The sequence below is a fragment of the Pempheris klunzingeri genome, chromosome 15, assembly GCF_042242105.1.
Source record: "Pempheris klunzingeri isolate RE-2024b chromosome 15, fPemKlu1.hap1, whole genome shotgun sequence".
Classification (NCBI taxonomy): Eukaryota; Metazoa; Chordata; class Actinopteri; order Acropomatiformes; family Pempheridae; genus Pempheris; species Pempheris klunzingeri.
The window spans coordinates 10,761,340-10,784,275 of NC_092026.1; the positions used below are offsets into that span (position 1 = coordinate 10,761,340).

The following is a 22,936-nucleotide window of genomic DNA, read 5'->3' on the forward strand; positions in this document are numbered from 1 at the left end:
CCACTATTTACATTCTCTGTCAGCACCCAGGGCAGCTCCCTGCCCGACAGTTGCAGGAATCACTCTTGGTGAGAATATGAGAAACCCTGCTGTGAACAAAGTGCGAAAACAAGTGTTTTGTAGTGATCAGAGTCGTGGGCTTCTAATGCTTGATGCTCCCTACCTTGTGGCTGTAGATGCGAGGAGCCATAAGTTGAAGTGTCATCCTCCGTCTTAACCCCGGCTGAAAAACTGAGACTCCAGCGAAGAGATGAAGCTCGTCTGATGCTTTGATTTGCAGCATCATGCTGGCAGGGGGCTGCGCAGGCCCTCAGCGTGATGCTTGTCCCCTCACCAGGTGTTCTTAGTGGAGATGAGCAACTGATTGAACTTTGTTCTGCAACCCACATGAAACCGCTGGATTCACGGTAAATGCATTCAAAACAATACAGTAGCTGCCTCCTAGTGTAGTGCACTAAAATAACAGGGCAGACACGTCGGTCTGAGCTATAATAACATTAGCTTTGTATTTGTGTGGGTGGCATCATGCTATTATTGTGAAATGACAAGCGTTGCCTTGAGAAATTCTTTTCTGAGGATAATAAAGCATCAGCAGTGGGCCTCTTCTCTTGCAACTCAATAATCAAACTCATACTGAGATGCTGAGGAGCATCTCAGCTCCTTTGTGTGCTTGTAAATTGGTCCAGTGTGGAGATTTTCATTCAGTGTCCTTCTTATTAATATTGTACTATGATGGTATGAGGGAGCAGGCAGATAAAGGAACATACTTTCAAAGCCAAAAGCAGGCCAGCGGGGGTCCGTTTTCAATGAAAAAGAGCGAAAGGCCAGTCTGCAGCAACCCTGCTTCTACTCAGCCCATGTGTCTTGCTGGGTCAACCCAATAGCGCTCCAGGTCAGCTGGATTTCAGGTGGACCCCTGCTGGAAGAGGCAGATTGAAACAAAAAATGGAATCCTGTTTCATATAATGTGGTGCACTCTTGAAAATATCATGCGAACATCAAAACACACTGACACAGGAGATGACACAAGCGACAAATCAAAGCTGCAAGCCCAACAGTTGATTCATCTTTTTTTCTGTACAGAAAATGTATTAGCATGAATTTTGATAAATGAGTAATTGTAATTTCCTCTGATTAACATCACTGCAAACTGAGCATGTTCAGGTTATGGACAAAACAAGAAATACAAAGCCCACATTTTTCACTATCGACAGTCCACAGTTTGATCAATAATGAAAATTTGTTTCAGCCCTCAAACAAATGGCTCTGATTAGGGCTGTGTGGTGCCTGATGCTTACATTAGCCATATATGTATGTATGTATGTATGTATATATACTGGACCCTGAAACTAATCTCACAATTAATGAAAGCTTCATGCAAAATATCAAATATCAAATAGTAAACACATTCAGATGATGGGAGGGGGAATCTAGGTCTGAATTCAGTTTACTTTGAAGGGAGAAAATGAAATAAGATTGGCGTAGTGACTCTGAGTTGTTTGAATTGGATTGATATTAACTAAAGCACAGTCTAATTCAACTTACTTACATTGCAGGAACGGTACATCCGGGAACTTCAGCCTTCCTGGTGGAAAACGAACACAGATTTTAATGTAAAACACTAATACAAAAAGACAACAATATAAAATCACCTGAATGAAATTACTTCATAAATTGCTTAAAGACACTATGTCAGACAAATAAAATCCACTCTGCTTGACATTGAAACCGTAATATAGACGGGAAAAGTTAATTTGATCCACTTTCAGTCACGTTCCGTCAGTCTCCAGCATCGAGCTGATGTATTAAGGTAACCCCACCTGTTTTTACCTTAATGAGTCCCCAGGTTAGCAAACTACCAGTGAAATATTTTACTTTTCAGTCCTGCTCTACGAACAGTATGCTAGCTAGCAGCACTGTGCTCTGACTAACCTAGCTAACGTTACGTTATAGCCTATAAATTAAGATTAGCTTAACGCTACATTAGCCCGCTCAGTGTAGCCTGAGCTCCGACACTAGTTAACTGTTAGCAGCCTATGAAGATCCAATGACAGCCTATTCTTTAACAGGCTGTGAAGTTTCATGAAATTATTAGCTACCTTGATTCAGCAGAAGATGGGCGCTCACAGGCTGTCTGTCTCTGTCCTGCTCTGCATGTGCTGTGGGTGAAAGCATCTGGGCTTATAACATTAGTCTACAGCTGTAAATATTAGATGAATGTAAGTAAAATTGGTTTGGCTTTGCGCTCCTACAATAATTTCCACACACTGGTAGATGAGCGGAGCAGCGGCTAACACACGGACATAAAGCCTTAGCATATAATCCAGAGATCAGCGATGTGGGGTTAAATCCTGGTTCAACCAACTCCACGGCATCTCTTTGGTAGAGTTATCAATTTAAATTGGCTTGTGTAAGTATGGACGATGTTACTGTCTCTGTGGGACGGGATTGTTTTCTCCCAAAAGGAGATGTGGTGTTGAGAGATGTATCACCAATCTGATATGTACCTGTTGCGATCTATTGATTGCCCAATGACACACTAAAGAACCATTACGATTGGAAGAAAGAAAGACAGAAGCACTGATTGGTCAAAAGAAAAAACTACTCTGATTGGTGAAAAGAATGAACCGTTCCAATTGGCTGAAAGAGATGTACTCGGATTGGTCGAAAGAGGGGCGGTTTCTGACTGGCTAAATGTAAGGGGTTCTCTGATTGGTGTAAAGTAAGGGGCTTTCTGATTGGTCAGCTAAAAGAAGCACTCTGATTGGTGTAAAGTAAGGGGCTTTCTGATTGGTCAGCTAAAAGAAGCACTCTGATTGGCCGAAAGAGAGAAGCACTCTGATTAGCTGAAAGTAAGAGGCCTACTGATTTGCTGAAAGTAAAGGGCTTTCTGATTGGTCAAATAAAAGAAACACAATGATTGGCCGAAAGAAAGGGAGTTTCTGATTGGCTGAAAGTAAGGGTCCGTTTACATTAAAACTCTTGAGACAATCCAAATTTTCACCGTCTTCATTTACAGTACATAAATGGAAATCGACTATGAATGCTGTGGACTTCTGACAGGCCAATAATAAAAAGGAGAACTCTTTCAATACATACAGCATTGGAGCAACGACACAGCCACCAATCCCCGGCTGGACAGAGCACCGGAAGTTGTCGCTACTCGGTGCACCAATCAGCTGTGATGTTACTCGGACGCCCTGCTAAAACAATACAGGCAGCAGGAGAGATTGCTGGAAATATTGTGCCGCATATTTAGATTTTTAGATAGATAGATTTTATTCTGTTTATCTTGTTTTTGAAGTGTTTCTAAGTGGAAGCGACGCCGGGGCAAGCATTTTTAAACTTCGCTGAGACGATGTGATTGTACAGTAACGATAGTCAGCTCTTGTTAGCCACTGTTAGCAAGACGTCAGATGTTAGCTAGCTGAGTTAGCTAACGTGCATCATAACCCGGCAGCTAGTAGAAAAAGTTGTTTTAGAGAGGGTTTTCTGGGAGAGTAAACTCATCCGCTGTAGGACATTTGTGTGTATTAGGTTTGAGTCATCAAGGCAACCCTCGGGTAAAGTCCAATGTGCTTGTATCCGTTAGCAACCTTGCGTGGTCGAAATACAAGTTAGCAAGAGAACGATAAGTTAGCTTAGCTGCTACGTAAACGACAACATCCACCAAACTGGACAAAACTTTGGATTTAGTCGGGTTTAAATCGGGCTCGGCGGGTTCGCTGACCCCCCAGAAGAAGATGAAGAAGAGGAAGGAGCTGAATGCCCTGATCGGACTCGGGGACAGCAAGAGAAAGAAGACCAAAAAGGGGTCCGGTCACCGACTTCTCCGAACCGAGCCGCCGGATTCAGAATCTGAGTCGAGCTCGGACGACGACGAGTTCAACAACCTGAGCAGCGGAACCAACTTTGGGAAGTGAGTGATCGGTTTAATGTCGATTTGTTGCTGAATTGGGTATGACATGGGTGTGTTTTGGTTAGTCGGTAACGTCAGGAGTTTGTTGTTTAATACTGAAATGTTTTTAAATGTTAAATAAAACCAAATTGGTTTTAAGAGCAGCCACTTTACATCAACTATGTGAATTCATTATTTTGTAATGTATATGTGACTTAAAAATTGGGGTTGTTTTTTTTGTCTTTGTTTATTATTCTTTTACCGTTAAAGAAGAACCTGAAGAATTACAGTGAAAATGATGTTTTTCAGCAACATGTGCTTTGAGATACAAATAGTCCCGTTTTCCTCCTCCTACATTCTTAAGTCATTGTGTTGAGGTTAAAGGGAAAATATAAATATTGCCAGATTATTCTACTTGTGCTTATTCTGTGCTCAGATTAAAGCAAAATAAGACATATGTTGCACACTAAGAAGATGATCAGAATTTTTCTGAAGCTTGATATTAGAAAAAAATCAATACCACATTCAGCAGAGTATTCCACAGTGATATAGCATGCAGCATCCCATATGTTAAAACATCGCCATATGTCAGTAATACTCATAATTCCCATGACATAGTATGCAGTGTTCTGAAAATATCTCCTTCGTGAATAATTAAAGAGGTTGTGCAGTTGTAACTCATGTTTCCTCTCTTTACAGGAGAAGCTACACGCAGTGCTGCAATGTGTGCTACCCTTTGTTTCTGTTCATCATACTGGCTGCCTGTGTTATGGCATGTGCTGGACTCATATGGATGCAGATTGCTCTAAAAGAAGATCTAGATGCACTCAAAGAAAAGCTGCATAGCAGTAAGAGTCACCGTCTCACACACACACACACACGCACGTACACACACACACACACACACAGTGTTACCTTATGGTGGTCATAAAACACTCTGCCCTTTGGAAACCTAAACCTTTTATATCTCAGTAACACAGTCGTGCATTTCTTTGTCTTTACCAAAGCTCTTAACATATTGTAATTTTTATGTAACAGTGGAATCCAGCCAGAAGGTGTCATCAAGTGAAATACCAAAACTAAGCGAGGACCTGAAAAACAAGGAGAGGAAACTTGACGACATTGAGAACGGGGACAAGGGCCTGAGCAAGCTCTGGTCCAACCTAACAGAAATGAACAGAAAGGTCAGTTGTTTTCATTGCTCATAGGTTTTGAAGCCATCTTACCATTTGTAGTGTCACACATCATGTGTATGTACATTACAGTACATACACTTTTGATACCTTGTAGCTGAGGATTCTGTTGAATATATACCAAACAGTTGTAAGACAAAGAACAGAAATGATTCCATCAGCATTCATAAATACAGACTATTTTACTCTGGTTTGTGCAAAATAACAATCAAAAGTAAAAATGTAATCAGTACAGTTTTCACTGCATGTGCTGCAATAGTAATATAACTGCGGTAAACAAAGTCTTCTTCCCTTCCCACAGTTTTTACTGCATGCGATTCCTCATGTAATATTTTAACATAAGAGAAAACTTTCATACAGTTTTAACGTTTGCAAAAACTGGAGTAAAATATGCAGTATTTTTGACTCTTCTATTTCCCCCAGTCCTGATTTTGGGCATTATTAAGTGAATAGGAAAATTTGAAGTGCTAAATAGAGTGGTAGTTCTGTCTCAGAGGTGTAACTAAAGACGTTGTGTCATTTTACTTGTGCAGATCAGTTTGCTGGACTCTGCAGTAAACCATTTAAAGGCCAACCTGAAATCAGCCGCTGATCTTATCAGCCTTCCCACTACAGTCGAAGAGCTTCAAAAGGTGAAGGCAAAGAACAATTTGGTTGAAAGGCTGTTAAATGTATTAATGTTGTGTTTTTTTTTTTTTTTTTGGTCTGATTTTCATAACTGACCTAACTGAGCATTTTTGTTTTCCAGAGTGTTGCTACAATTGGCAGCACGCTAACAAGTGTACAGCACGATGTGAAAACTATGCAGGCTGCTCTTGAGCATCAGAAGAAAGACGATGACTTGAAGAAGACAATGGTAAATTAAAGTTTCTACTTTGACACTGAACAACTGGGTGTTGGCATGATAACATGTTCAGATCAAATATGATATCAAACCTAAACAGCCCCCCTCATCACTCCAAAAATGCATAACTGGGTTGTGTGCTTGTGCCATCTTGTATTTGTATCTGTTCGCTTAATTTTAACCTTATATTTTGTCTGGCCTTGCAGAGTAACTGTCTGAATTAAACACTTTTTACAGTTTACATACCAGACGCTTTCCATAAAGAGCAGGCCTAGACCAAACTCTTTAATTAAGAGACCCAACGATTCATATCTCCGAGTGGCTCAACAGTTGTGACCTGTGTTCACGGCGATGATGCATGTTGTTTGCAGTGAGAGGCACAATAGTCTAATATACTAATAGTGAGAGCAGCCTTATCTTTCAGAATGATCTTTCAAACTGTGTGTCAAACAACTGAAATGTTAATCCAGTGTTTCAGACGGCTGACAAACATCACAGAATAACATAAGGCTGTGTTAGTATAATAGTATAGGGCTGCAAGCTCTAGTATGTTTACATGAACACAGCCAATGGATTTTTTATGAGTTGGAATCAAAGTGTGATTTCACTTATTTTGCGTGACAGCCTGTCTTCTTTATTTACATCTCTACACAAAAACAGCACATTTCGCTGGAGGCTGCTTTTCGCATCTATTATTTATGTATGAATGTATGCAGAACTATGTTTACATAAAATGGATTAACATTGCATTGTGCTTGAGTGAATTAGTTAAATAACGTGGCGTAGTAGTGTCTAATGCACTACTTGCCTTTGTACATTTGTCTCACTCCCAGCTGAGGAAAATCTGCGCACAACCAAGATGATTCTGTTGATGAGATGTCGGTTGATCTGCTTAACTGTGGCACGAATTCAAACCAGAAGCTGTGGCGAACTTTGCCACTGCCAGATTAATTTGTTTATTTGTTTACCCACGCGAGCACGGATGTTTTTGCAGTTCTTGTCAGGCTTACATTGGAAGAGTCGTTGGGTTAACAAGGTCCTGTCATTTCTTGGATCCATGTGTTGGCTTTCCATTCATAATGCATGAAACAAGTGCCAATCTATTTTGGGAGCTTAGATGCTTTAGTTTGCCGAGTAAAAACTAGGTCAAGTATCTGAGACAACTGCAGAATATTTTCTCCACTTTATTTTTTTTTTTTAAGTAGAATAGCATGGGGAAAAGAGGATCAGCAAATAATCACACACTTTTACATATTTTTTTATACAGTGACCTCAATAATTATGTGGTCAGTGATGAGTTGCTAGCTGGCTGAGATCTCCTCTTGTAACTTTGAGGTAAACTGTTAGTCTACCTGTCTAACCTCCCCAGGTCTCTTAATCACACATATGAACCTCTACTCTTTTGATTCGCTGCTCATTTCCATTCATTTCATTCCCCCACGTGCTTTTGTGTTAGAGCCCGAATGCTCAAGAGTTTTAGAAAGTTGTAGAAATCTCATCTAACAGTAAATCGCAGGTTTCTTCACATGGGTTTCTTCTTTTTTTTCTGTCAAAGGACATAACAGACCTGAGAAAGGCAGCGAGTGAGGCTAACAAGACGGAGGAGCTGTACCACACACGGACTGATGAGCAGATCCACATCCTCCTCTCTACCGTCGCAGAACTTCACCAGAGAGTTTCATCATTAGAGAACGGGTCAAAGCAAAGCGTGAGTGATATGAAACTTCACACTTAATTTCTGCTTTTGGAAGGTTGACTCTTTGCGGCATGGTGGTCAGCCTACTTTTACCATTCTATTTTAACCACTTATCCAATACTTGAACACTCTTAACCATTAATTCAATACGAGTGATGTTCAGGTGTTACAGCTGAATGTGGATTTTCTATTTTCTATTTTCTTAAACAATCTGAGCTACACCACAATCTTTCTACGAATCTCCAAGCAACTGCAGAAGTACTCCAGTACTACTGGTGTAGAATCAATGGCCTAGAGAGTAAAAAAAAACCAACTTAACGCGTTTCACATCACATTTTCCATCTGCTTTACAGTTGAAGGAAGATGACGCAGCAACTCAACTGGTAATCACCACTGAAGGGCCAGCAACCAAGTCACTGAGCAAAGCTACTACAACCAAAGCAGCACCAGGGGATGTGCGAGGTACAACGTAGGATAAAGCAGTTTATTACAGTGGATTTCTGTGCCCTGTGTCACATTTTAATACTTTTTTTTCCTCCTCGGTTTTCCACACCACACCACTGACAGAGCCTGAGACGAGCAGACGTCCACGCTTTTTAACTCCAAAGCGCTCTAAGAGAAACGCTGAGACAAGATGCCCAAACAGAGTGGTCCTGCCTGGTGTCGGTTCTCTCAAAGGTGCACGCTGCTCCGCCAACGCTTTTATATCTCAGCATGCATTAAAGGAATAACTGACATTTTGGGGAATGCACGCATTTGCTTTCTTGCCGAGATCAAAACCACTCTCATATCTATCCAGTGAATAAAAGGCTACAAACGTATCCGCTGGTTGCCTGGCAACCTCATTATGACGACGAGACTGTGGAAGCTACGTGAAGAAACGCCCTATAAAACCTTTTTATGTACTGTCAAACAAATGAGATATAACGTGTTCACCAATAAACTTCGGAGCTGACTGTAGGAGGATTTATTGTGTTAATCTTTGGACTCTCCATTCCCAGTCTTTATCCTAAACTAAGCTGTCGCTTCATATCTAACAGACAAACTTGAGACTGGTATCAATCTCTCGGCAAGAAAGCAACGGAACTTTTCTCCCAAAATGTCAGAATATTGCTTTAAAAGCTACAAACTGTAGTGAAGAGTATGGATATTTTCAGCTGTGCAAAGTGCCATTTTAAGAGTGCAGTTCCTTCATAGACAAACCAGTTTTTGCATCATTTTGAATAAAGCTACTTTTTTCACAGACTTAGAAGCCGTCTTCCAGCAGGCAGGCACTGAACGTAATTCAGTCGGACTGACCTACCAGGGCCTGAGTGAAGTATTTGGAGCATCAACTCCCAGCACTCGCGTCATGGAGTGTTTTGACGACGACAGGAACCAGAGGTACTCCCTGACGGAGCTGAGAGCTGCTGTAGGTTTGTGAGCACATCATCACTGACAGCAGTGAACAGTATTAAATACCCAGCGGGGTCTGGGGGTTCGGAGGTCCCGGCCCTTTTCTGTGATTGCTGCACTTTTGTGAACTGAATATTTATCATACTGATTGTGGAACAGTGGCGCTGGCATGCCCCCCTACTCACCGCCCCCTCCCCAGTCTATTTCTACTCAACCTCGTCCACAAAACGTGCGCTCAAATTTTCCAAGTTAATCCACACGAGCACCTGTATGCAGAATATTCAGCTCTTATTTTAGCAAATTCCACAGTTTATATGAAATAAACAGTGGAAATCAGTGTTGTGAAATGATTTTGAATCCCGTTTTTCACCCTCAGTTGTGAGACTCGCTATTTTCCTGCTCCCTTGTTCTGTTTTTTTGGTTTCCAACCATTCTGTCTCATCTTGATGTAACATTTTTGTGTATTTAGCTTCTCTGGAGGCTGTATTTGTCAGTCTATTACAGATGTCTCCGCAAACGCCTGGTAAAACTCAGCTGAACCTCATTTCTAGAACCCAGGATAGAACTTTATGAATGTTTACAAATGACTACTAGAAAAAGAATTTTTGTGAGTCTTTTGTTTTGTTTTTAGACAGATTCCTAACTTGACTAAAACACACAATTGAGCAGAAGAGTGAGGACTTGCGTATGCTCTTTTCTAAGCTAAACATGTCAGATTTCTTCCTTTTCTGTGTGTGTTTTTCCTCATTTCTCTTCAGCCAGTTCCTACATTTTGATTATAATCATGTTTGGTCCATCTGTACATTCTTCTGTATTGTTGCTGGTTACTTTTACAGTTTTGAGTTCGACAAGTTTTCGAAGGGCTATGAACACTTTTAATCATTTAGAGAGAATTTTGAAGTGGTGACTCATATGTAGCAATAACAAAATGACATAGATATCATTGGTTTTAAGTTTGCAGTAGACAGAAGGCTCACCTAGCTCACAATGTGTAACAGGTAGTATAAGAAGCACTGACCATCACTCTACTTGATTCATTTTATTCCATTTTTATGGGCCTAATAATGGTGTATTTACATAACAAATTTGTCACTCAAACCTTGTTGTACTCTGTAAAAATGGTTTAAATGTATTAAACAAATTCTCCGGTCAGGTTGATAAAATTTGCTTTATGGTCTTAATCTCATTGTACATTTTTTAAATAATTACATTGTGCTTTGCATGTTGCTTATAATGTAACATGGACAAGTTATTTATGAACTTAACATAGTCGACTACTTCTTTTTGCAGGACAATGGTTAGTTGAGCTCAAAATGTAACAGCTTTGGCCATCATGACATAGATTTTGGATCCATGCTGCTACTGTACATGGGAGATTTTATGAATGTGTTTTATGTGTGAGCACCAATGAATAAACACAGTTAAAAGGTTTGGTTTGTAGTCCGTGTGGTGTTTTAAGTCATGAACTCAAACATTGTTTTACAAGACTGTTGCACATCACTGCATCACATTTAATCCAGTCTGAAACATACAAAAAGACACGATGAGGATCTTTTAACAAACGTATTTACAATTATTGGACTGCTGGCAGACTTGTACAAAAGACCTGTTTTATCTGGACAAAACTGAGGTCTCTCAGAAACATGAGCTCAACAGAAACTTAGGCCAGTGCCCCTTTAGCCCTCCAGTCCCGGGACAAAAGCCCCAACAGCTCCTCTTCATCCTCCTCCTCCTCACTGGCATCTGTCTCCATACGTTCAACCTGCCTGGGCAGAGTCTTGCTCTTCACCACATCCCGCTTGTCCCTCAGTGTTTCAACCCTCTTGTAACACTCGATTTGTTCATCTATTTCGTCAATCTGACGTTCAAGGCGGCCCTCCTCATCGTCCTCCGCCACGATGGCCTCTGACTTTGTGTTCACCTGCCGTATCTCCTTTTGAAACTCTTCCCACTCCTTGTCCATTTGATCTTTGGGCGCGTCCACGTTGCGCACTTTGGCATCTCTGACAGGATCGTCGAAGAAGCCCTCCGGCAATGCCTCGGCTGTGTTGTCTTTCCTTTCTGCGCTTTTCTCCTGCGCGTCCGCTTTGAGGATGGATCCCGAGTGGGAGATGGAGGGTGTGGATGGGATGGAGCTGTCAAAGAAATCAGTTGGAAGTCCTGCAACCTCACCCTTTTGAGGAGGGGGATTTGGATTTGCGACCTCCCCTCCACCTGCTTCTCCAGCACCATCTTCATCATTGTCGTCGTCATCATCATCATAGACTCCAGCCAGCAGACTCAGACCTGCAGACTTTTGAGAAGAATCAGCTTCCCTCTCGCTGGATTTCTCAAAGAAGTCTCCAGGCAGTCCTCCTGACGCAGACTGGCCTGCACCAGACGACGGTTTTGCCTTTTTCCCGTTCACGTCCTCGTTATCCGGTGCTTTCCTCTTTACTGGTTGAGCCTGTGGTGTAACTGGTTGCGTCTTTGCTTCCTTCAGCTCGGTAACTTTCTCTTTGTGCTGTTTTCCAAGAACATGAGCGGGCCACAGTAGTTCAGACTTCACCTGCACGTTACACAGGACACAAGCGAGGTGTCCCAGACTGTTGTACTTAGCAAACGGAGACTCGACGCGCTTCTTCTCGGTCGACTGCCTCTGTTTCTCCCTCATCAAGCGCCTGAGCTCCTCCTGATTTATAACTTTCTTCCCCTTCTTGGAAGTTGCCATTCTTCCAAACTAGCTACTTGCTTGCGAAGGAGCAAAAGCGCGTCTCATGAAGATGGCGTAAAACGGATGAAGTCTCGTTCGCTGTCGCTCGTGTGGTGATCTCGCGAGATTTGCGGCTCGCAGCATGCTAGCCGAGATGTTAGCCTAGGTAGCATTTTGTAGCTCCGCGTCCGACTGAATTTTGCCGCAAAGCAAACTGAATCGACACCGTTTTAAAACGTACATCCACGGAGCGGCAGAAGAGACGACGATGTAGCCGTTTGATATTCGCTCTCATCCCTAACTGTCTGTTTAATCAGTGCAAGTGTGTTTTGTTATGTTTAGCATTATTTTCTGTTTTCATCGCCGCACCCACCATATACATTTTTTATTGTGGGCTAGCTAGCTAACGTTTTCTGGGTGGTAGCGCTAATGTTTGGCTTCGGAGCTGGGCAGCAGGTGTAACGTTGGTAGAATAACAGAGAGCAGTCGGCTACTACTAAAGCACCTCTCTCGGCTTTAAGGAGGCTCGTTTCGTGTCACATTAGCGGATACCGCTCATGCTGACCAGCTCACAGATTTACACCACGTCTTCACCAGACTGTAAGCCCAGTTATCAGTTAGCCCGGCAACGTTAACGCACGGCCGTCACCATGACAGGTGAGAAGATACGCACCATGCGAAAGGACCACAACAAACCAAACAAAAATGACGAGATCATGGACACGTACGACGAGACCTCAAACGGGACTATCCCCAACGGTACCGGTAACCACTTCAAGTCCAACAAGGCTTTTCAGAAATCAGTCAAAACCTCGGTACTGCAGCAGCAACAGCAGCTCAATGCAAACAACATCAACGATAATTCATCCTCAATTGGCACCATCGTCAATGATAACAACAAGAACCCAATAATCCTGACGAGTGAGCTTTTGGAGTTCCCTGTTCATGAGTGCGTGTTCAAGGGAGATGTGCGTCGGCTCTCCTCTCTCATCAGGACCCACAGCATCTCTCAGAAAGATGTGCATGGTAAGCTTTTTGCAAGTACCTGGTTGTTGTTTTTTTTAAAGTAATTTGTGCATATTCTCATATCACATGTGGAATTATGTTTGTAAAATATTAGTATTTATATGTACTTGGTAGATCATCTAACATGGCTGTCTTTCAGGGAACACACCACTTCACCTGGCTGTGATGCTGGGCCACAAAGGTAAAGCTGACCGTTTTTTTGTTTTTTTTTATTGTCATACACAGGATTAACCAAAATGAACAAAAAGCTTCTCAAAGGGTAATCTACCAGTCTCAATTTGAGCCCTGAAAATTGCACTAAATCTGCTGTGCTCCATGGCCTGGCATCTGTCATGATGTGGCTTTATTGAAAGAGTATTTGGCATTCTCATTAAAGGCCCCTTTTAAAGCACTTCAGCTCACCTTCCCTTTTTTTGGAGTACCCTCCACACTCTTGCTGTATTCATTATATGCAATGCAGCCAATTTAAAAGGATGGAGATACTTGGTTTTGCAAGTCAGAATAGTCAAGTCAATTATACTTACATAGCTCTAAATCACAAATTGGCCTCATAGGGCTTCACAATCTGCAGAGTATTCCCTATTCATAGACCCTCAATTTAGATATGGGAAAACTTCATGAAGCAAAAAAAAAAAAAGAAAAGTGTAGACATTACACAGATTTAACAATAATGTAGCCACAATTGCATTTGCCGCTCTGATAATTGTTTGTGTTTTCCTTTCAGAATGTGCCCTCTTACTGCTGGCCCATAACGCTCCTGTAAAGATAAAAAATGCACAGGGATGGAGCCCTCTAGCAGAAGCCATCAGCTATGGCGACAGGCAAATGAGTAAGTTTTTCCAGCACTGCTATGAATAGCTGTCTGCTGTCATATTTGGATGTGTTTATGGTAATCTCACTGACGTACCTGCAATCATGCACATGCTGTTTTATCATTGAGTGCTGCCTGTCTGACTGGTTTATGGATTCATGATGGCTGTGTGATGTCAGCTTTAGTCTCTCTTGTTGGTTAGTCATTCTGACATCTGGAAGGGTTTCCTGCATGAATGCTAATATTGCAGCACTATTGGTAAATGTCAGCTTGATGGTTGAAGTGTGTTCAGGAAGTATCACATTTGGTTGAATTTCTGCTCATTTTTGTGTTGCCAACTGAACAATAGAATATATTTTCCTGATGAAAAAGGAAATTATGATGTAATCTTTCTCACAGAAAAATGTTTTGCAGAGACATTTTATGGCCGTGTGTACAGTTTAAAGTCGTTTTGGATACCTCTGAACAAGCTTGGCAGAGTTTCTGCTGTCATATAAACAAAAAATCAGTTGTATTTCCCGCAGTTGACATTCAGTCAAGTTGCAGAGAAGATCTCAAGAGGCTTAAGAAACTGCTACAACATTTTACTTTTAAATTTTTAACAAATAAACCAGTACCATCGTCATATTATGGTGAAAAATGTTCTAAATGTATCACCTTCATTTTTTACAAATTGTGGAAAAAGGAGGCTAAATACTGTGGAGATCACGGCATATGTGTCAGTGTCTGAAGGACCTTTTATGCGGCATTTAATTGTTTAAAGGCAGCAACTGATTCCGGTCGGCCCAGCTAAAAAAGCTAAAGGTGGGGATTTTCTCTGAGCACTTGTCGTCCAGATGGGCTGGAACGCAGCCTGAACGATGGCTTAGTGTTAGGAAGCCCTGAGCTTACAGCCTGGTCACGCCCTGCTTAATGATGCCACTGCTTTTAGATCTGACATCCAGTGAAAAGGAGTCAATTGACATGTGAAAGGAACCAGCTAATGCCTTTGGGTTGAATTCACTACTCTGTCCTTTGTTTTTTAGCAGTGCTGTTAATTTTGTATACTTCACTAAAGACAACAAAAATGAAGGCCAGACTAAGTGTCTTTTTGTCAGTGCTGTTTGGCTGTATAGATGACCTAATTGTGAATCATCAGCATCCTCCTCTCATGTCGTGAGGCTCAGTGGTTTAAGAAATGACCCTCAACCTTGTTAGTATGCGTCTCTACTCTCCGTGCCTGCTGTGGCAGGCTGGCTTGGGACTGGGACCAGGAGTTTTGCTTTGAGAAGGTCACATCACTCACAAGGGTGCAGGGGAGGCAGGGAGGGGGGCTGGGTATATTCACACCATCAGCAAGGACATGTGAAAAAAAGCATTGCATTGTGTTTAGATTTAGGTCTTTGGTTGAATAACATGCAGCACTCAGCTGGCTACGTCTCAGTGAGAAGGACAAATGCAGAATAATGTGTGTTTAATATCAAATGCGTGAGTTCCAGCTTTTCATGAAACACTGCAGTCTTGTCATCAGTCATCACCTCTCACTTTTACACATGTGCACATTGCGTCAGCAGCTCGCTCGCTGGTCGTCCGTGTGTGTGCAATGATGAGCTGCTGGAGTGCAGTAAGTGCCTCGTCAGCATTTCTTGCATCAGTCACGACTGTTTCCCCCTGGTCGAGATAACCTGGATACGGATGTTGATTTGTTGTGGTCCATCCAGCACGTTTAACAACTGTACAGGAATTAGTTGTAGCACAGTAGTGACGCTTCCTCATTATGTATGACCGTGTCACTGTATTGAAATCTGAATAAGCACTTTATTAGAGCAACATTTAGTCGATCGCTGAGACAAATAATCATTTATAATAAAATACCTATGTGGATAACTGCTTAAGTAATTTTTTTAAACAAATGTGGAACGTCCTCAGGCTGCAGCTTTGTAAAGTGATTATTTGGGGGTTTTCTGGACTGTTGGTCATACAAAATAAGATGTTTGTTGAGATCACCCAGGACTTGAGGAAGATGCAAGGTTTTCAGTGTTATATTGCATTTTATAGATGGAACAATTAATTAAATAGATATGATAACCAGATTAATTGATAATGAAAATAATTGTTAGTTGCAGGCCTACAGTACACTGTGTGTTTCTCACATTTCTGATACCAGCATTTGAGAGTTTAAAATGTGATGAGAATCTATCAGCTAATAAGCATAAAGCATAAATGCATTACATAAACAAACTTTTTGGGCTTTTTTTTTATTTTGATTTATTTCCTTTTGATCAAGATATAATAAACTTGTCAGCACTCTCTGGTGGGCAAACTATGTAATGGAAACAGCACTTTAGTACTGCAGTCTTATCTGTCAGCAGTCGCACTGATACCATAGTATCTCTGAGAAGAAGGCCTGTAGTATTGGGCAACCGATGCATCGTTGGGCTGTGCTGTCCCCCTTTTAGAGTGGCTCTATTCAAAGGTGATGTTAGAAATTGGATCTCGTCTTTTAAGCATGGGATGCACAAGGCATCATCCAGATGTACATTTTTGTAACTGACTTCTTTCTCATGTTTTGTCTCCACAGTCACAGCGATACTGCGCAAGTTAAAGCAGCAATCCAGGGAGAGCGTGGAGGACAAGAGGCCAAAATTACTGAAAGCTCTCAGGGAGGTGAGGATCACACTGTATTCACTTCCACAGAGGCTGCTGCCACATCAAGTTTGCAACATCTCTAAACTTTGACTCCATCGTATTCCACTGTAAATGTCTGCAGGCTTTGATCTGCATAAATGACTATTACATGTCCTTGCATAGACCAATGCATATTAATCGCTGAAATGCATAATGTGAAAGCTTCACTGTACCGTACTATGACCCATGAAGTTATGATGTGAGTGACATGTTTGACCGAAATGTTTGTATCTTTTCTGTAGCTTGGTGACTTTTATCTGGAGCTGCATTGGGACTTTCAGAGCTGGGGTGAGTTTTTCACACACACACACACACACACAGAAGAAGTTGCTACATGCCCTACTCTCAAACATTAATGCAACATTATAAGCATGACAACTTTAGTTAAAAAATCAAATATGGGTCAACTGATGTCAATACAAAACCTAGAGTATGAAGTACAGCCACAGTTTCAATGGATTTATTCACTCTCTTCTGTGTTTTAGTGCCCTTGTTGTCCCGAATGCTGCCATCTGATGCTTGTAAAATCTACAAGCAGGGAATTAATATCAGGTAAAAACATGAAACACCAGATTAAGGCCTAATCGTACCTATGAGAGAATCTGATTCACTGAGTTTTAAAAGCAGCAAATGATATCCAGGTCAAGGACTTTTTTTAGATCTAAAAAGTAGGACGAAGCAGTCTTTACGTGCTCTCTCTCCTCTCTCTTGATTTAGACTTGACACCACTCTAATAGACTTCACTGATATGAAGTGTCAGCGCGGAGATCTTAGTTTCATTTTCAATGGCGATGCTCCACCCTCCCAGTCTTTTGTGGTTCTGGACAATGAAGCAAAAGTGTACCAGAGAATACACCACGAGGTGAGTGAGCAGTACGAGCAGACCTGTTTCACAGTGTGTCATCAGCTGTTAAATATGAACAGCAGTGTCTAACTGCCACTGTCTCGCCTCAAGGAGTCAGAGATGGAGACTGAGGAAGAGGTGGATATTCTGATGAGCAGCGACGTCTACTCTGCGACTCTGTCCACCAAGTCGATCTCGTTCTCTCGTAGTCAGATTGGCTGGCTGTTCAGAGAGGATAAAACAGTAAGCTTCATGGGACTAACCATTGCCAAACCGTTGCAGAGCTTAAACTGTGTACACATTATTTGACACATTCAAGCACATCGAAAGACTGCGAAAATAAATAGCTTTTTTTTTTTTAAACAGTAGTGATTTGCAAAAATATGAAATGAGACAGTTAAAATGCATAAAATGAAGGCAAACACTGGGAAACAATAAAAAGGGGGTAAATATCAAAACATCACATGTAAGTGGGTCATAAAGTTTTATGTGTTTATAAGTAAGCAAGCCAAAGTTCACAGGCATTTGCTTAATGCAGATTTTGTCATAACCCATTTAAAATGAATACAGCCACACACGCACACACACACAGCACATTAACCTCTATAAATCCCTGGCTCCAAAAACAAATAAAAGGCGCTACACTAGGTTGTTAAAATGGGTTGTTAAGATGGGTCTTACCCCATGACACCTTTAAAATGAATCGTCTACTTGCATCCCATGCCAATTAATGACGACTCCCTTTCAGATTGTCTCATTTTGATCGTTTTTAGCGCGCTGAAGATGTAAAAGTGTCCAGTTTTTCACAAGAAACAATCAAAAGATTAGAGAAAGGATAAGAGAAATATAATGTCACAACCCCTGAGGTTCATCTCATGACCTCTTGAAGGGGCCTGACACACAGGAACCACTGGTTTAGAGTACCCTAATGCAAATAGAATACCCATCATATTTCTCCAGATGGTCTTTGCAGCACAGTTCAAGTGCTTTTGATGTTTAATGTGTTTTCTTACACTAAGAATCTGTGTGTGCCTAATTTCAGTGTTCAATGGTTTTATGGGGATGAGAGAATAAGGAGAGAATTTTTTTTTTTTTGCTGAAAAGTTAGTACAGTTAGTACCCTCCCTCAGGCTGCACCTCGGCACAAGAAAGCAGCAGCAGCAGCAGCAGTAGTAGTAGTGATCATCACCAAACACCAACATCTGCTTGTTTTCTGTACAGGAGAGGGTTGGAAACTTCCTGGCTGACTTCTATGCAGTGAACGGCCTGATGCTAGAGTCACGGAAACGGCGAGAACACCTAAGTGAGGAGGACATCTTGAGGAACAAAGCCATCATGGAGAGCTTGAGTAAAGGAGGCAGCATCAGTGAACAAAATTTCGAGGTGAGAGAGAAAGAATTCAGTGTTGTGACTTAATCTACCAATGCTAAATCCTGATGGTATCCCGAGGACGATGATTACACCACTGACTGATGTGTTCTTCTCCCCAGCCGGTGAGAAGGCAGTCCCTCACAGCTCCAGCGCCCAACACAATTTCTTGGGAAGAGTACATCACTGCAGAGCACGGAAAGTGAGTGTTTTGTGCATTCTACAGTCTTTGCCATAATTAGAATAGTCATAATTTATTTAGGGCAGTTACGAGAAAGCCTAAGTGTGAAATGCAGGAGAACCATCACGGCTTAAAGAAAAGTGGTGTCTTTGGGTGTTTGTCTGTGTCTCTTCCCACCTTCAGGCCACCTCATCTTGGGAGAGAGCTTGTGTGCAAGGAGAGCAAGAAGAACTTCAAAGCTACTGTAGCCATGAGCCAGGATTTCCCTCTAGGCATCGAGTCGTAAGTACATCCCTCCCTCCTTAGATCTGTTTACAGAGCTCTCTTCGCAGATCGGTCCTAGGTGGCTACGCTCGGGTACACTTGGGATTTTAGAAAAGGGTGGTGATGAGAAGAAATAATCGGGACCAGATAATTGGGCTAGGTAAAGGCTGTGCTGATTGTGTGGGGGAGCCACTGATGAGATGATTGCAAATCAACTGCTTCGCCACATGACAACAAAATTACAGTGTTTTGCATTGTTTATCAACTCAACAAGGCCACCATGTTGACTGTGATTGGGCAAGAGGGGGAAAAAAAACTAATTTCTTTCTCAGTTTCTTTGCACTTATGCCTTACTTCATGCACCTGCAAGATTGTGCTGTTTGCTTCAAGTTAAATTTGTCCCTTAGTTTAAGTTTGTACACGAGACATTAGATATTAGTCTGACCTATGTAGGGTCTTTAAGGCAGATACAGTTTAATAAAATGCTGGTGTTTAAAAAAAGCCAATAATAATATTGCCTGTTATTTTGTTTTTTACATAAACACATGACATAAACATTTTTGATAAGAGTCCCTTTAAATAACCAAAACATACTGCTTTAGACATTTTAAAAATGAAAAATAAACTTGACAGTGCTCTCTAGTGGAGAAATTGTGGCACTGCTTCTTAATGACTTCATAAAAATATTTGACACTCCTTTACTGCAGTTTTTTAATACTGGTTATCTGTGATAAGCTAATATTGGCCAATATATCTGCCTGGTTGATTTATGGATCTAGAGGATAAAGTGTATCCTCGCTTTCTTTCCAAGCTTTATTTTTGTCTAGTGATGGAAGTAGAACCATCAGAATATGAATGGATTACGTGTAAATGGCAACGTTACTTTAAACTTCAATATGCACTGATTACCTTGAGGAGAAAGAGTGTTACTGCTGCACATTTTCCTGTTTGTTAAATGCAGGAAACATAAAATAAACTGCCTTTTTAAGTTTTGATTTTATGCAGCTCGGGTTTGTTATAAGAGCACATGGTCAGTCACAGAAAGGTTCACCGAACAAATAAAATCTGAGCAGATGAGGAGGTAGGATGCGCAGGCAGTGCTATAAAATACTGGGATGTAATGTAGTAAACTGCTTTATCTCCTCTGCTGAACGAACCTTAATGGAACCAGCAATAAAACCCCACCCTTTATAATAACTAATGGATTTTTTATGTGATTTTGTTTCCCCCCCTTTAGCATTCTGTGCTTTGTAATGTTAAGAATGTGTTGTTCTGACTACTAAAACGTTGAATTTAATGTCGTCAGTCACCAAAAAGAGACCATTGATTGTAAGGATTATTTTGTGTTGCTGCAGATCTCATTTTCTCAAGACCAGTTTCCATTCCAACCATTTATTTGCATCTTTTACAACTGGGACATAGAGCAAGTGTAACTTTACTATAATGTGTGATTAAAAAGCCAGTTTTTGTCTGGACTTATGGAAAACATCTGTAAAAACTGATATATAAGGATTTTTTTTACTCATGAAAGTGTTTGTAGGTCCACCACTTGTGTCCAGACTGAAATTGTCAACAGCAACAGCAGAACTTACTCTATGAAATGTCTTAACTTTAATAAGATTGAATCAACCGTATATACCTGATGGGTTGTCACACAGAACCATCTAGGAAGTAATCTGTAGAAACTGAACAACCAACCATGTAACGTATTAAAAACTCACCTTGCACTGAAGAAATGCTCTCCAGTTCAGATACAACTGGTGTTTCAACAGCTTCTGCATTGTCCTCTTGTTGTTTTTGAACAAACAGTTACACCCCGTAACTCCGGAACACGTAGTTCGACCACAAGCAAATAACTTGGAGCCTGACGAGATGAATTCTTGTGTGTTCATAATCTTGCAGTTAATATGGATGGATGGCACAAAATTCAATTTGGCCATTTTGAGGGAAATATCTCCACAAATACCGAATGGATTGTCATGTCATGAATCGTTATCAGTTTGCTACCCCATTACTTTTCCTCTAGCGCCTCAATCATGTTCCTGCGTTACCACCACTGCGTTAATGCTTTATTCCAAGCTTTTTCATGTATGTGAAACAGGCTGAAGCCTGTACCGAGATTATGCATTCACTCAAGATCTGAAATAGTAGTTTGACTTCACCTCCTTTTTGTTCTTGTTCAGATTTTAGGAGATTGTCTACACGTAACATGAAATGATAAAGAAAAGATTGTGAAACTGCTGACTAATTTTCCTCTGCCTCCAGGTTACTAAACGTGTTGGAGGTCATAGCCCCGTTCAAGCACTTCAACAAACTCCGGGAGTTTGTCCAGATGAAACTACCGCCTGGGTTTCCAGTCAAACTTGGTATGTGTGTCGAGCTACCGCCATGTTCCTGTGAGTGGGTGATCCTGAGGGGAGCAATCGCAAAAATAACACGTTTTCTTCTGTGGTTTTCTCCCTCGCAGACATCCCCGTCTTCCCCACGATCACAGCAACCGTCACCTTTCAGGAATTCCGCTACGACGAATTTGAGGAGTCTATTTTCCACATCCCCAATGAATACAAAGAAGATCCCAGTCGCTTCCCAGACCTCTGACCTGTAAACTCATCTGACACAAACAGGAAGTGACCAGCGAGTTATGTTTAGGAGGTAAAACTAAACTGAGGAATCCTGTGTTTTATTCCTATATATATTATCTGTTTGAAAATAAAAAATAAAATAAAAAAGGGAACTGGTCTTATTGATCAGTTGTTCATTTTGCTGATGGATCCAAAGCAAATCAATGCAACAGATGTTACAGAGCGCCATCTCACACGCAGATGCATATCGGCAGTTGTTTTTTTCTTTGTTTTGGTGAAATGAGTGATAGCTTTCATTGTACTTGCTGTTCACCACCTGGGCAGTTAAAGCCGCTGCTATGTGCTGCTGTTCTCTCCTGTGAAAGCTGTCAGAAAAAAATGACCTGGACTCCTCATCATCACTATTTTAATATCTATCACCTCCTCTACAAGGACTGACAAGTGAATTCTCATTCTTGAAAAATGCACTGACACCATCATCTGTGAATAATTCACGTCTCATCTGTAATTCATAAAAGAATCTCAAATATAGCTATATCCTCAAACTGAGCTTAATATTCATTTATAAATTATGTACTATATAAATATATATATACATATATATATATATGTACTCAAAGGAGTAACACTGTGTAGCAATACATTTCCAGTACAAGAATGTTTTTAACCAGCTGGGAGAAGGTTTCGCATAAAACACATTCTTAACAGTTCGATATCCAAGCCTTTTCCCCTGTGCAGGACGCAACCTCCTGTATTTTCAGGTTCGCTCATGTTACCTCTCGACTGTCTACATGTTTGTCGTGATAGTATGGATTCTGTGCTCGGTGTGAGTGAATAATTGTGTTGTATCAAGGGTTGTCGTGTGTACGTTTGTGTGTGGGTTGAACCCAGATGGGATATCAGGTAAACTGTTCCTAGTTTAATACTGCTGCACTGACATTAAGTATATTTAAGGCATGCTACGGCTTTGTTGGCCTACTGGATCACATGCATCTTTAAGGTATATTCTCTGAGTGTTTGTTATATTACATGCAGACTTCTTGGTATTTAGATTAAGGAAAAACTGAAAATTGTAACACTAATACGAACTTTGAAACACCTTTTAGTGCTTATAAAATCTCTCCTTGATGGTAGTCTGCGCATATTTTTTCCCCCCCTAATTCAAGGAGAGTGAACTAAGCTGTGAAGTTGACATCGCTGAATATCCCAAAACTGTCCAGTGGGAAACGATCTGATCCATTGAGTTGTCTCTGGCTTCTACTGATATGTACTGCAACCATACCTACTTCACATCCCTTTAAATAAAGCACCAGCATCATGTTTCAAATGACTAATTTGTAAACTTTGTAAACTGTAAAATGTTTTGCAATACCATAGTATCACTCGAATATGTTTGTGGGCAATAAGCCGGACTGCTTTATAGAAAAAGAGGATTTCATGTGATCTTTACACCAACAAGATGAGGCATTTTCATT

At 41.1% G+C, this 22,936-nt stretch overlaps 3 protein-coding genes across 3 annotated transcripts; 2 read left to right on the forward strand and 1 right to left on the reverse strand.

The window, feature by feature from the left end:
- The first annotated feature begins 3,192 nt into the window (after positions 1 to 3,192).
- efcab14 (EF-hand calcium binding domain 14) lies at positions 3,193 to 10,450 on the forward strand. The gene is made up of 9 exons (XM_070845250.1): positions 3,193 to 3,919; positions 4,598 to 4,746; positions 4,937 to 5,082; positions 5,625 to 5,723; positions 5,840 to 5,947; positions 7,491 to 7,643; positions 7,985 to 8,093; positions 8,199 to 8,309; positions 8,876 to 10,450. The coding sequence occupies exons 1-9, from the start codon at positions 3,744 to 3,746 to the stop codon at positions 9,052 to 9,054; spliced, it is 1,230 nt and encodes a 409-aa protein (XP_070701351.1). The 5' UTR covers positions 3,193 to 3,743; the 3' UTR covers positions 9,055 to 10,450.
- A 16-nt stretch (positions 10,451 to 10,466) lies between these two features.
- znf830 (zinc finger protein 830) lies at positions 10,467 to 11,778 on the reverse strand. The gene has a single exon (XM_070845251.1). The coding sequence runs from the start codon at positions 11,734 to 11,736 to the stop codon at positions 10,687 to 10,689; it is 1,050 nt and encodes a 349-aa protein (XP_070701352.1). The 5' UTR covers positions 11,737 to 11,778; the 3' UTR covers positions 10,467 to 10,686.
- Positions 11,779 to 11,885: 107 nt separating this feature from the next.
- On the forward strand, positions 11,886 to 22,788 carry LOC139214702 (ankyrin repeat domain-containing protein 13C-like). The gene is made up of 13 exons (XM_070845614.1): positions 11,886 to 12,744; positions 12,884 to 12,925; positions 13,469 to 13,573; positions 16,116 to 16,201; positions 16,465 to 16,510; positions 16,708 to 16,774; positions 16,940 to 17,084; positions 17,178 to 17,309; positions 18,288 to 18,449; positions 18,557 to 18,636; positions 18,799 to 18,897; positions 21,145 to 21,245; positions 21,347 to 22,788. The coding sequence occupies exons 1-13, from the start codon at positions 12,369 to 12,371 to the stop codon at positions 21,475 to 21,477; spliced, it is 1,572 nt and encodes a 523-aa protein (XP_070701715.1). The 5' UTR covers positions 11,886 to 12,368; the 3' UTR covers positions 21,478 to 22,788.
- Positions 22,789 to 22,936: the final 148 nt, after the last annotated feature.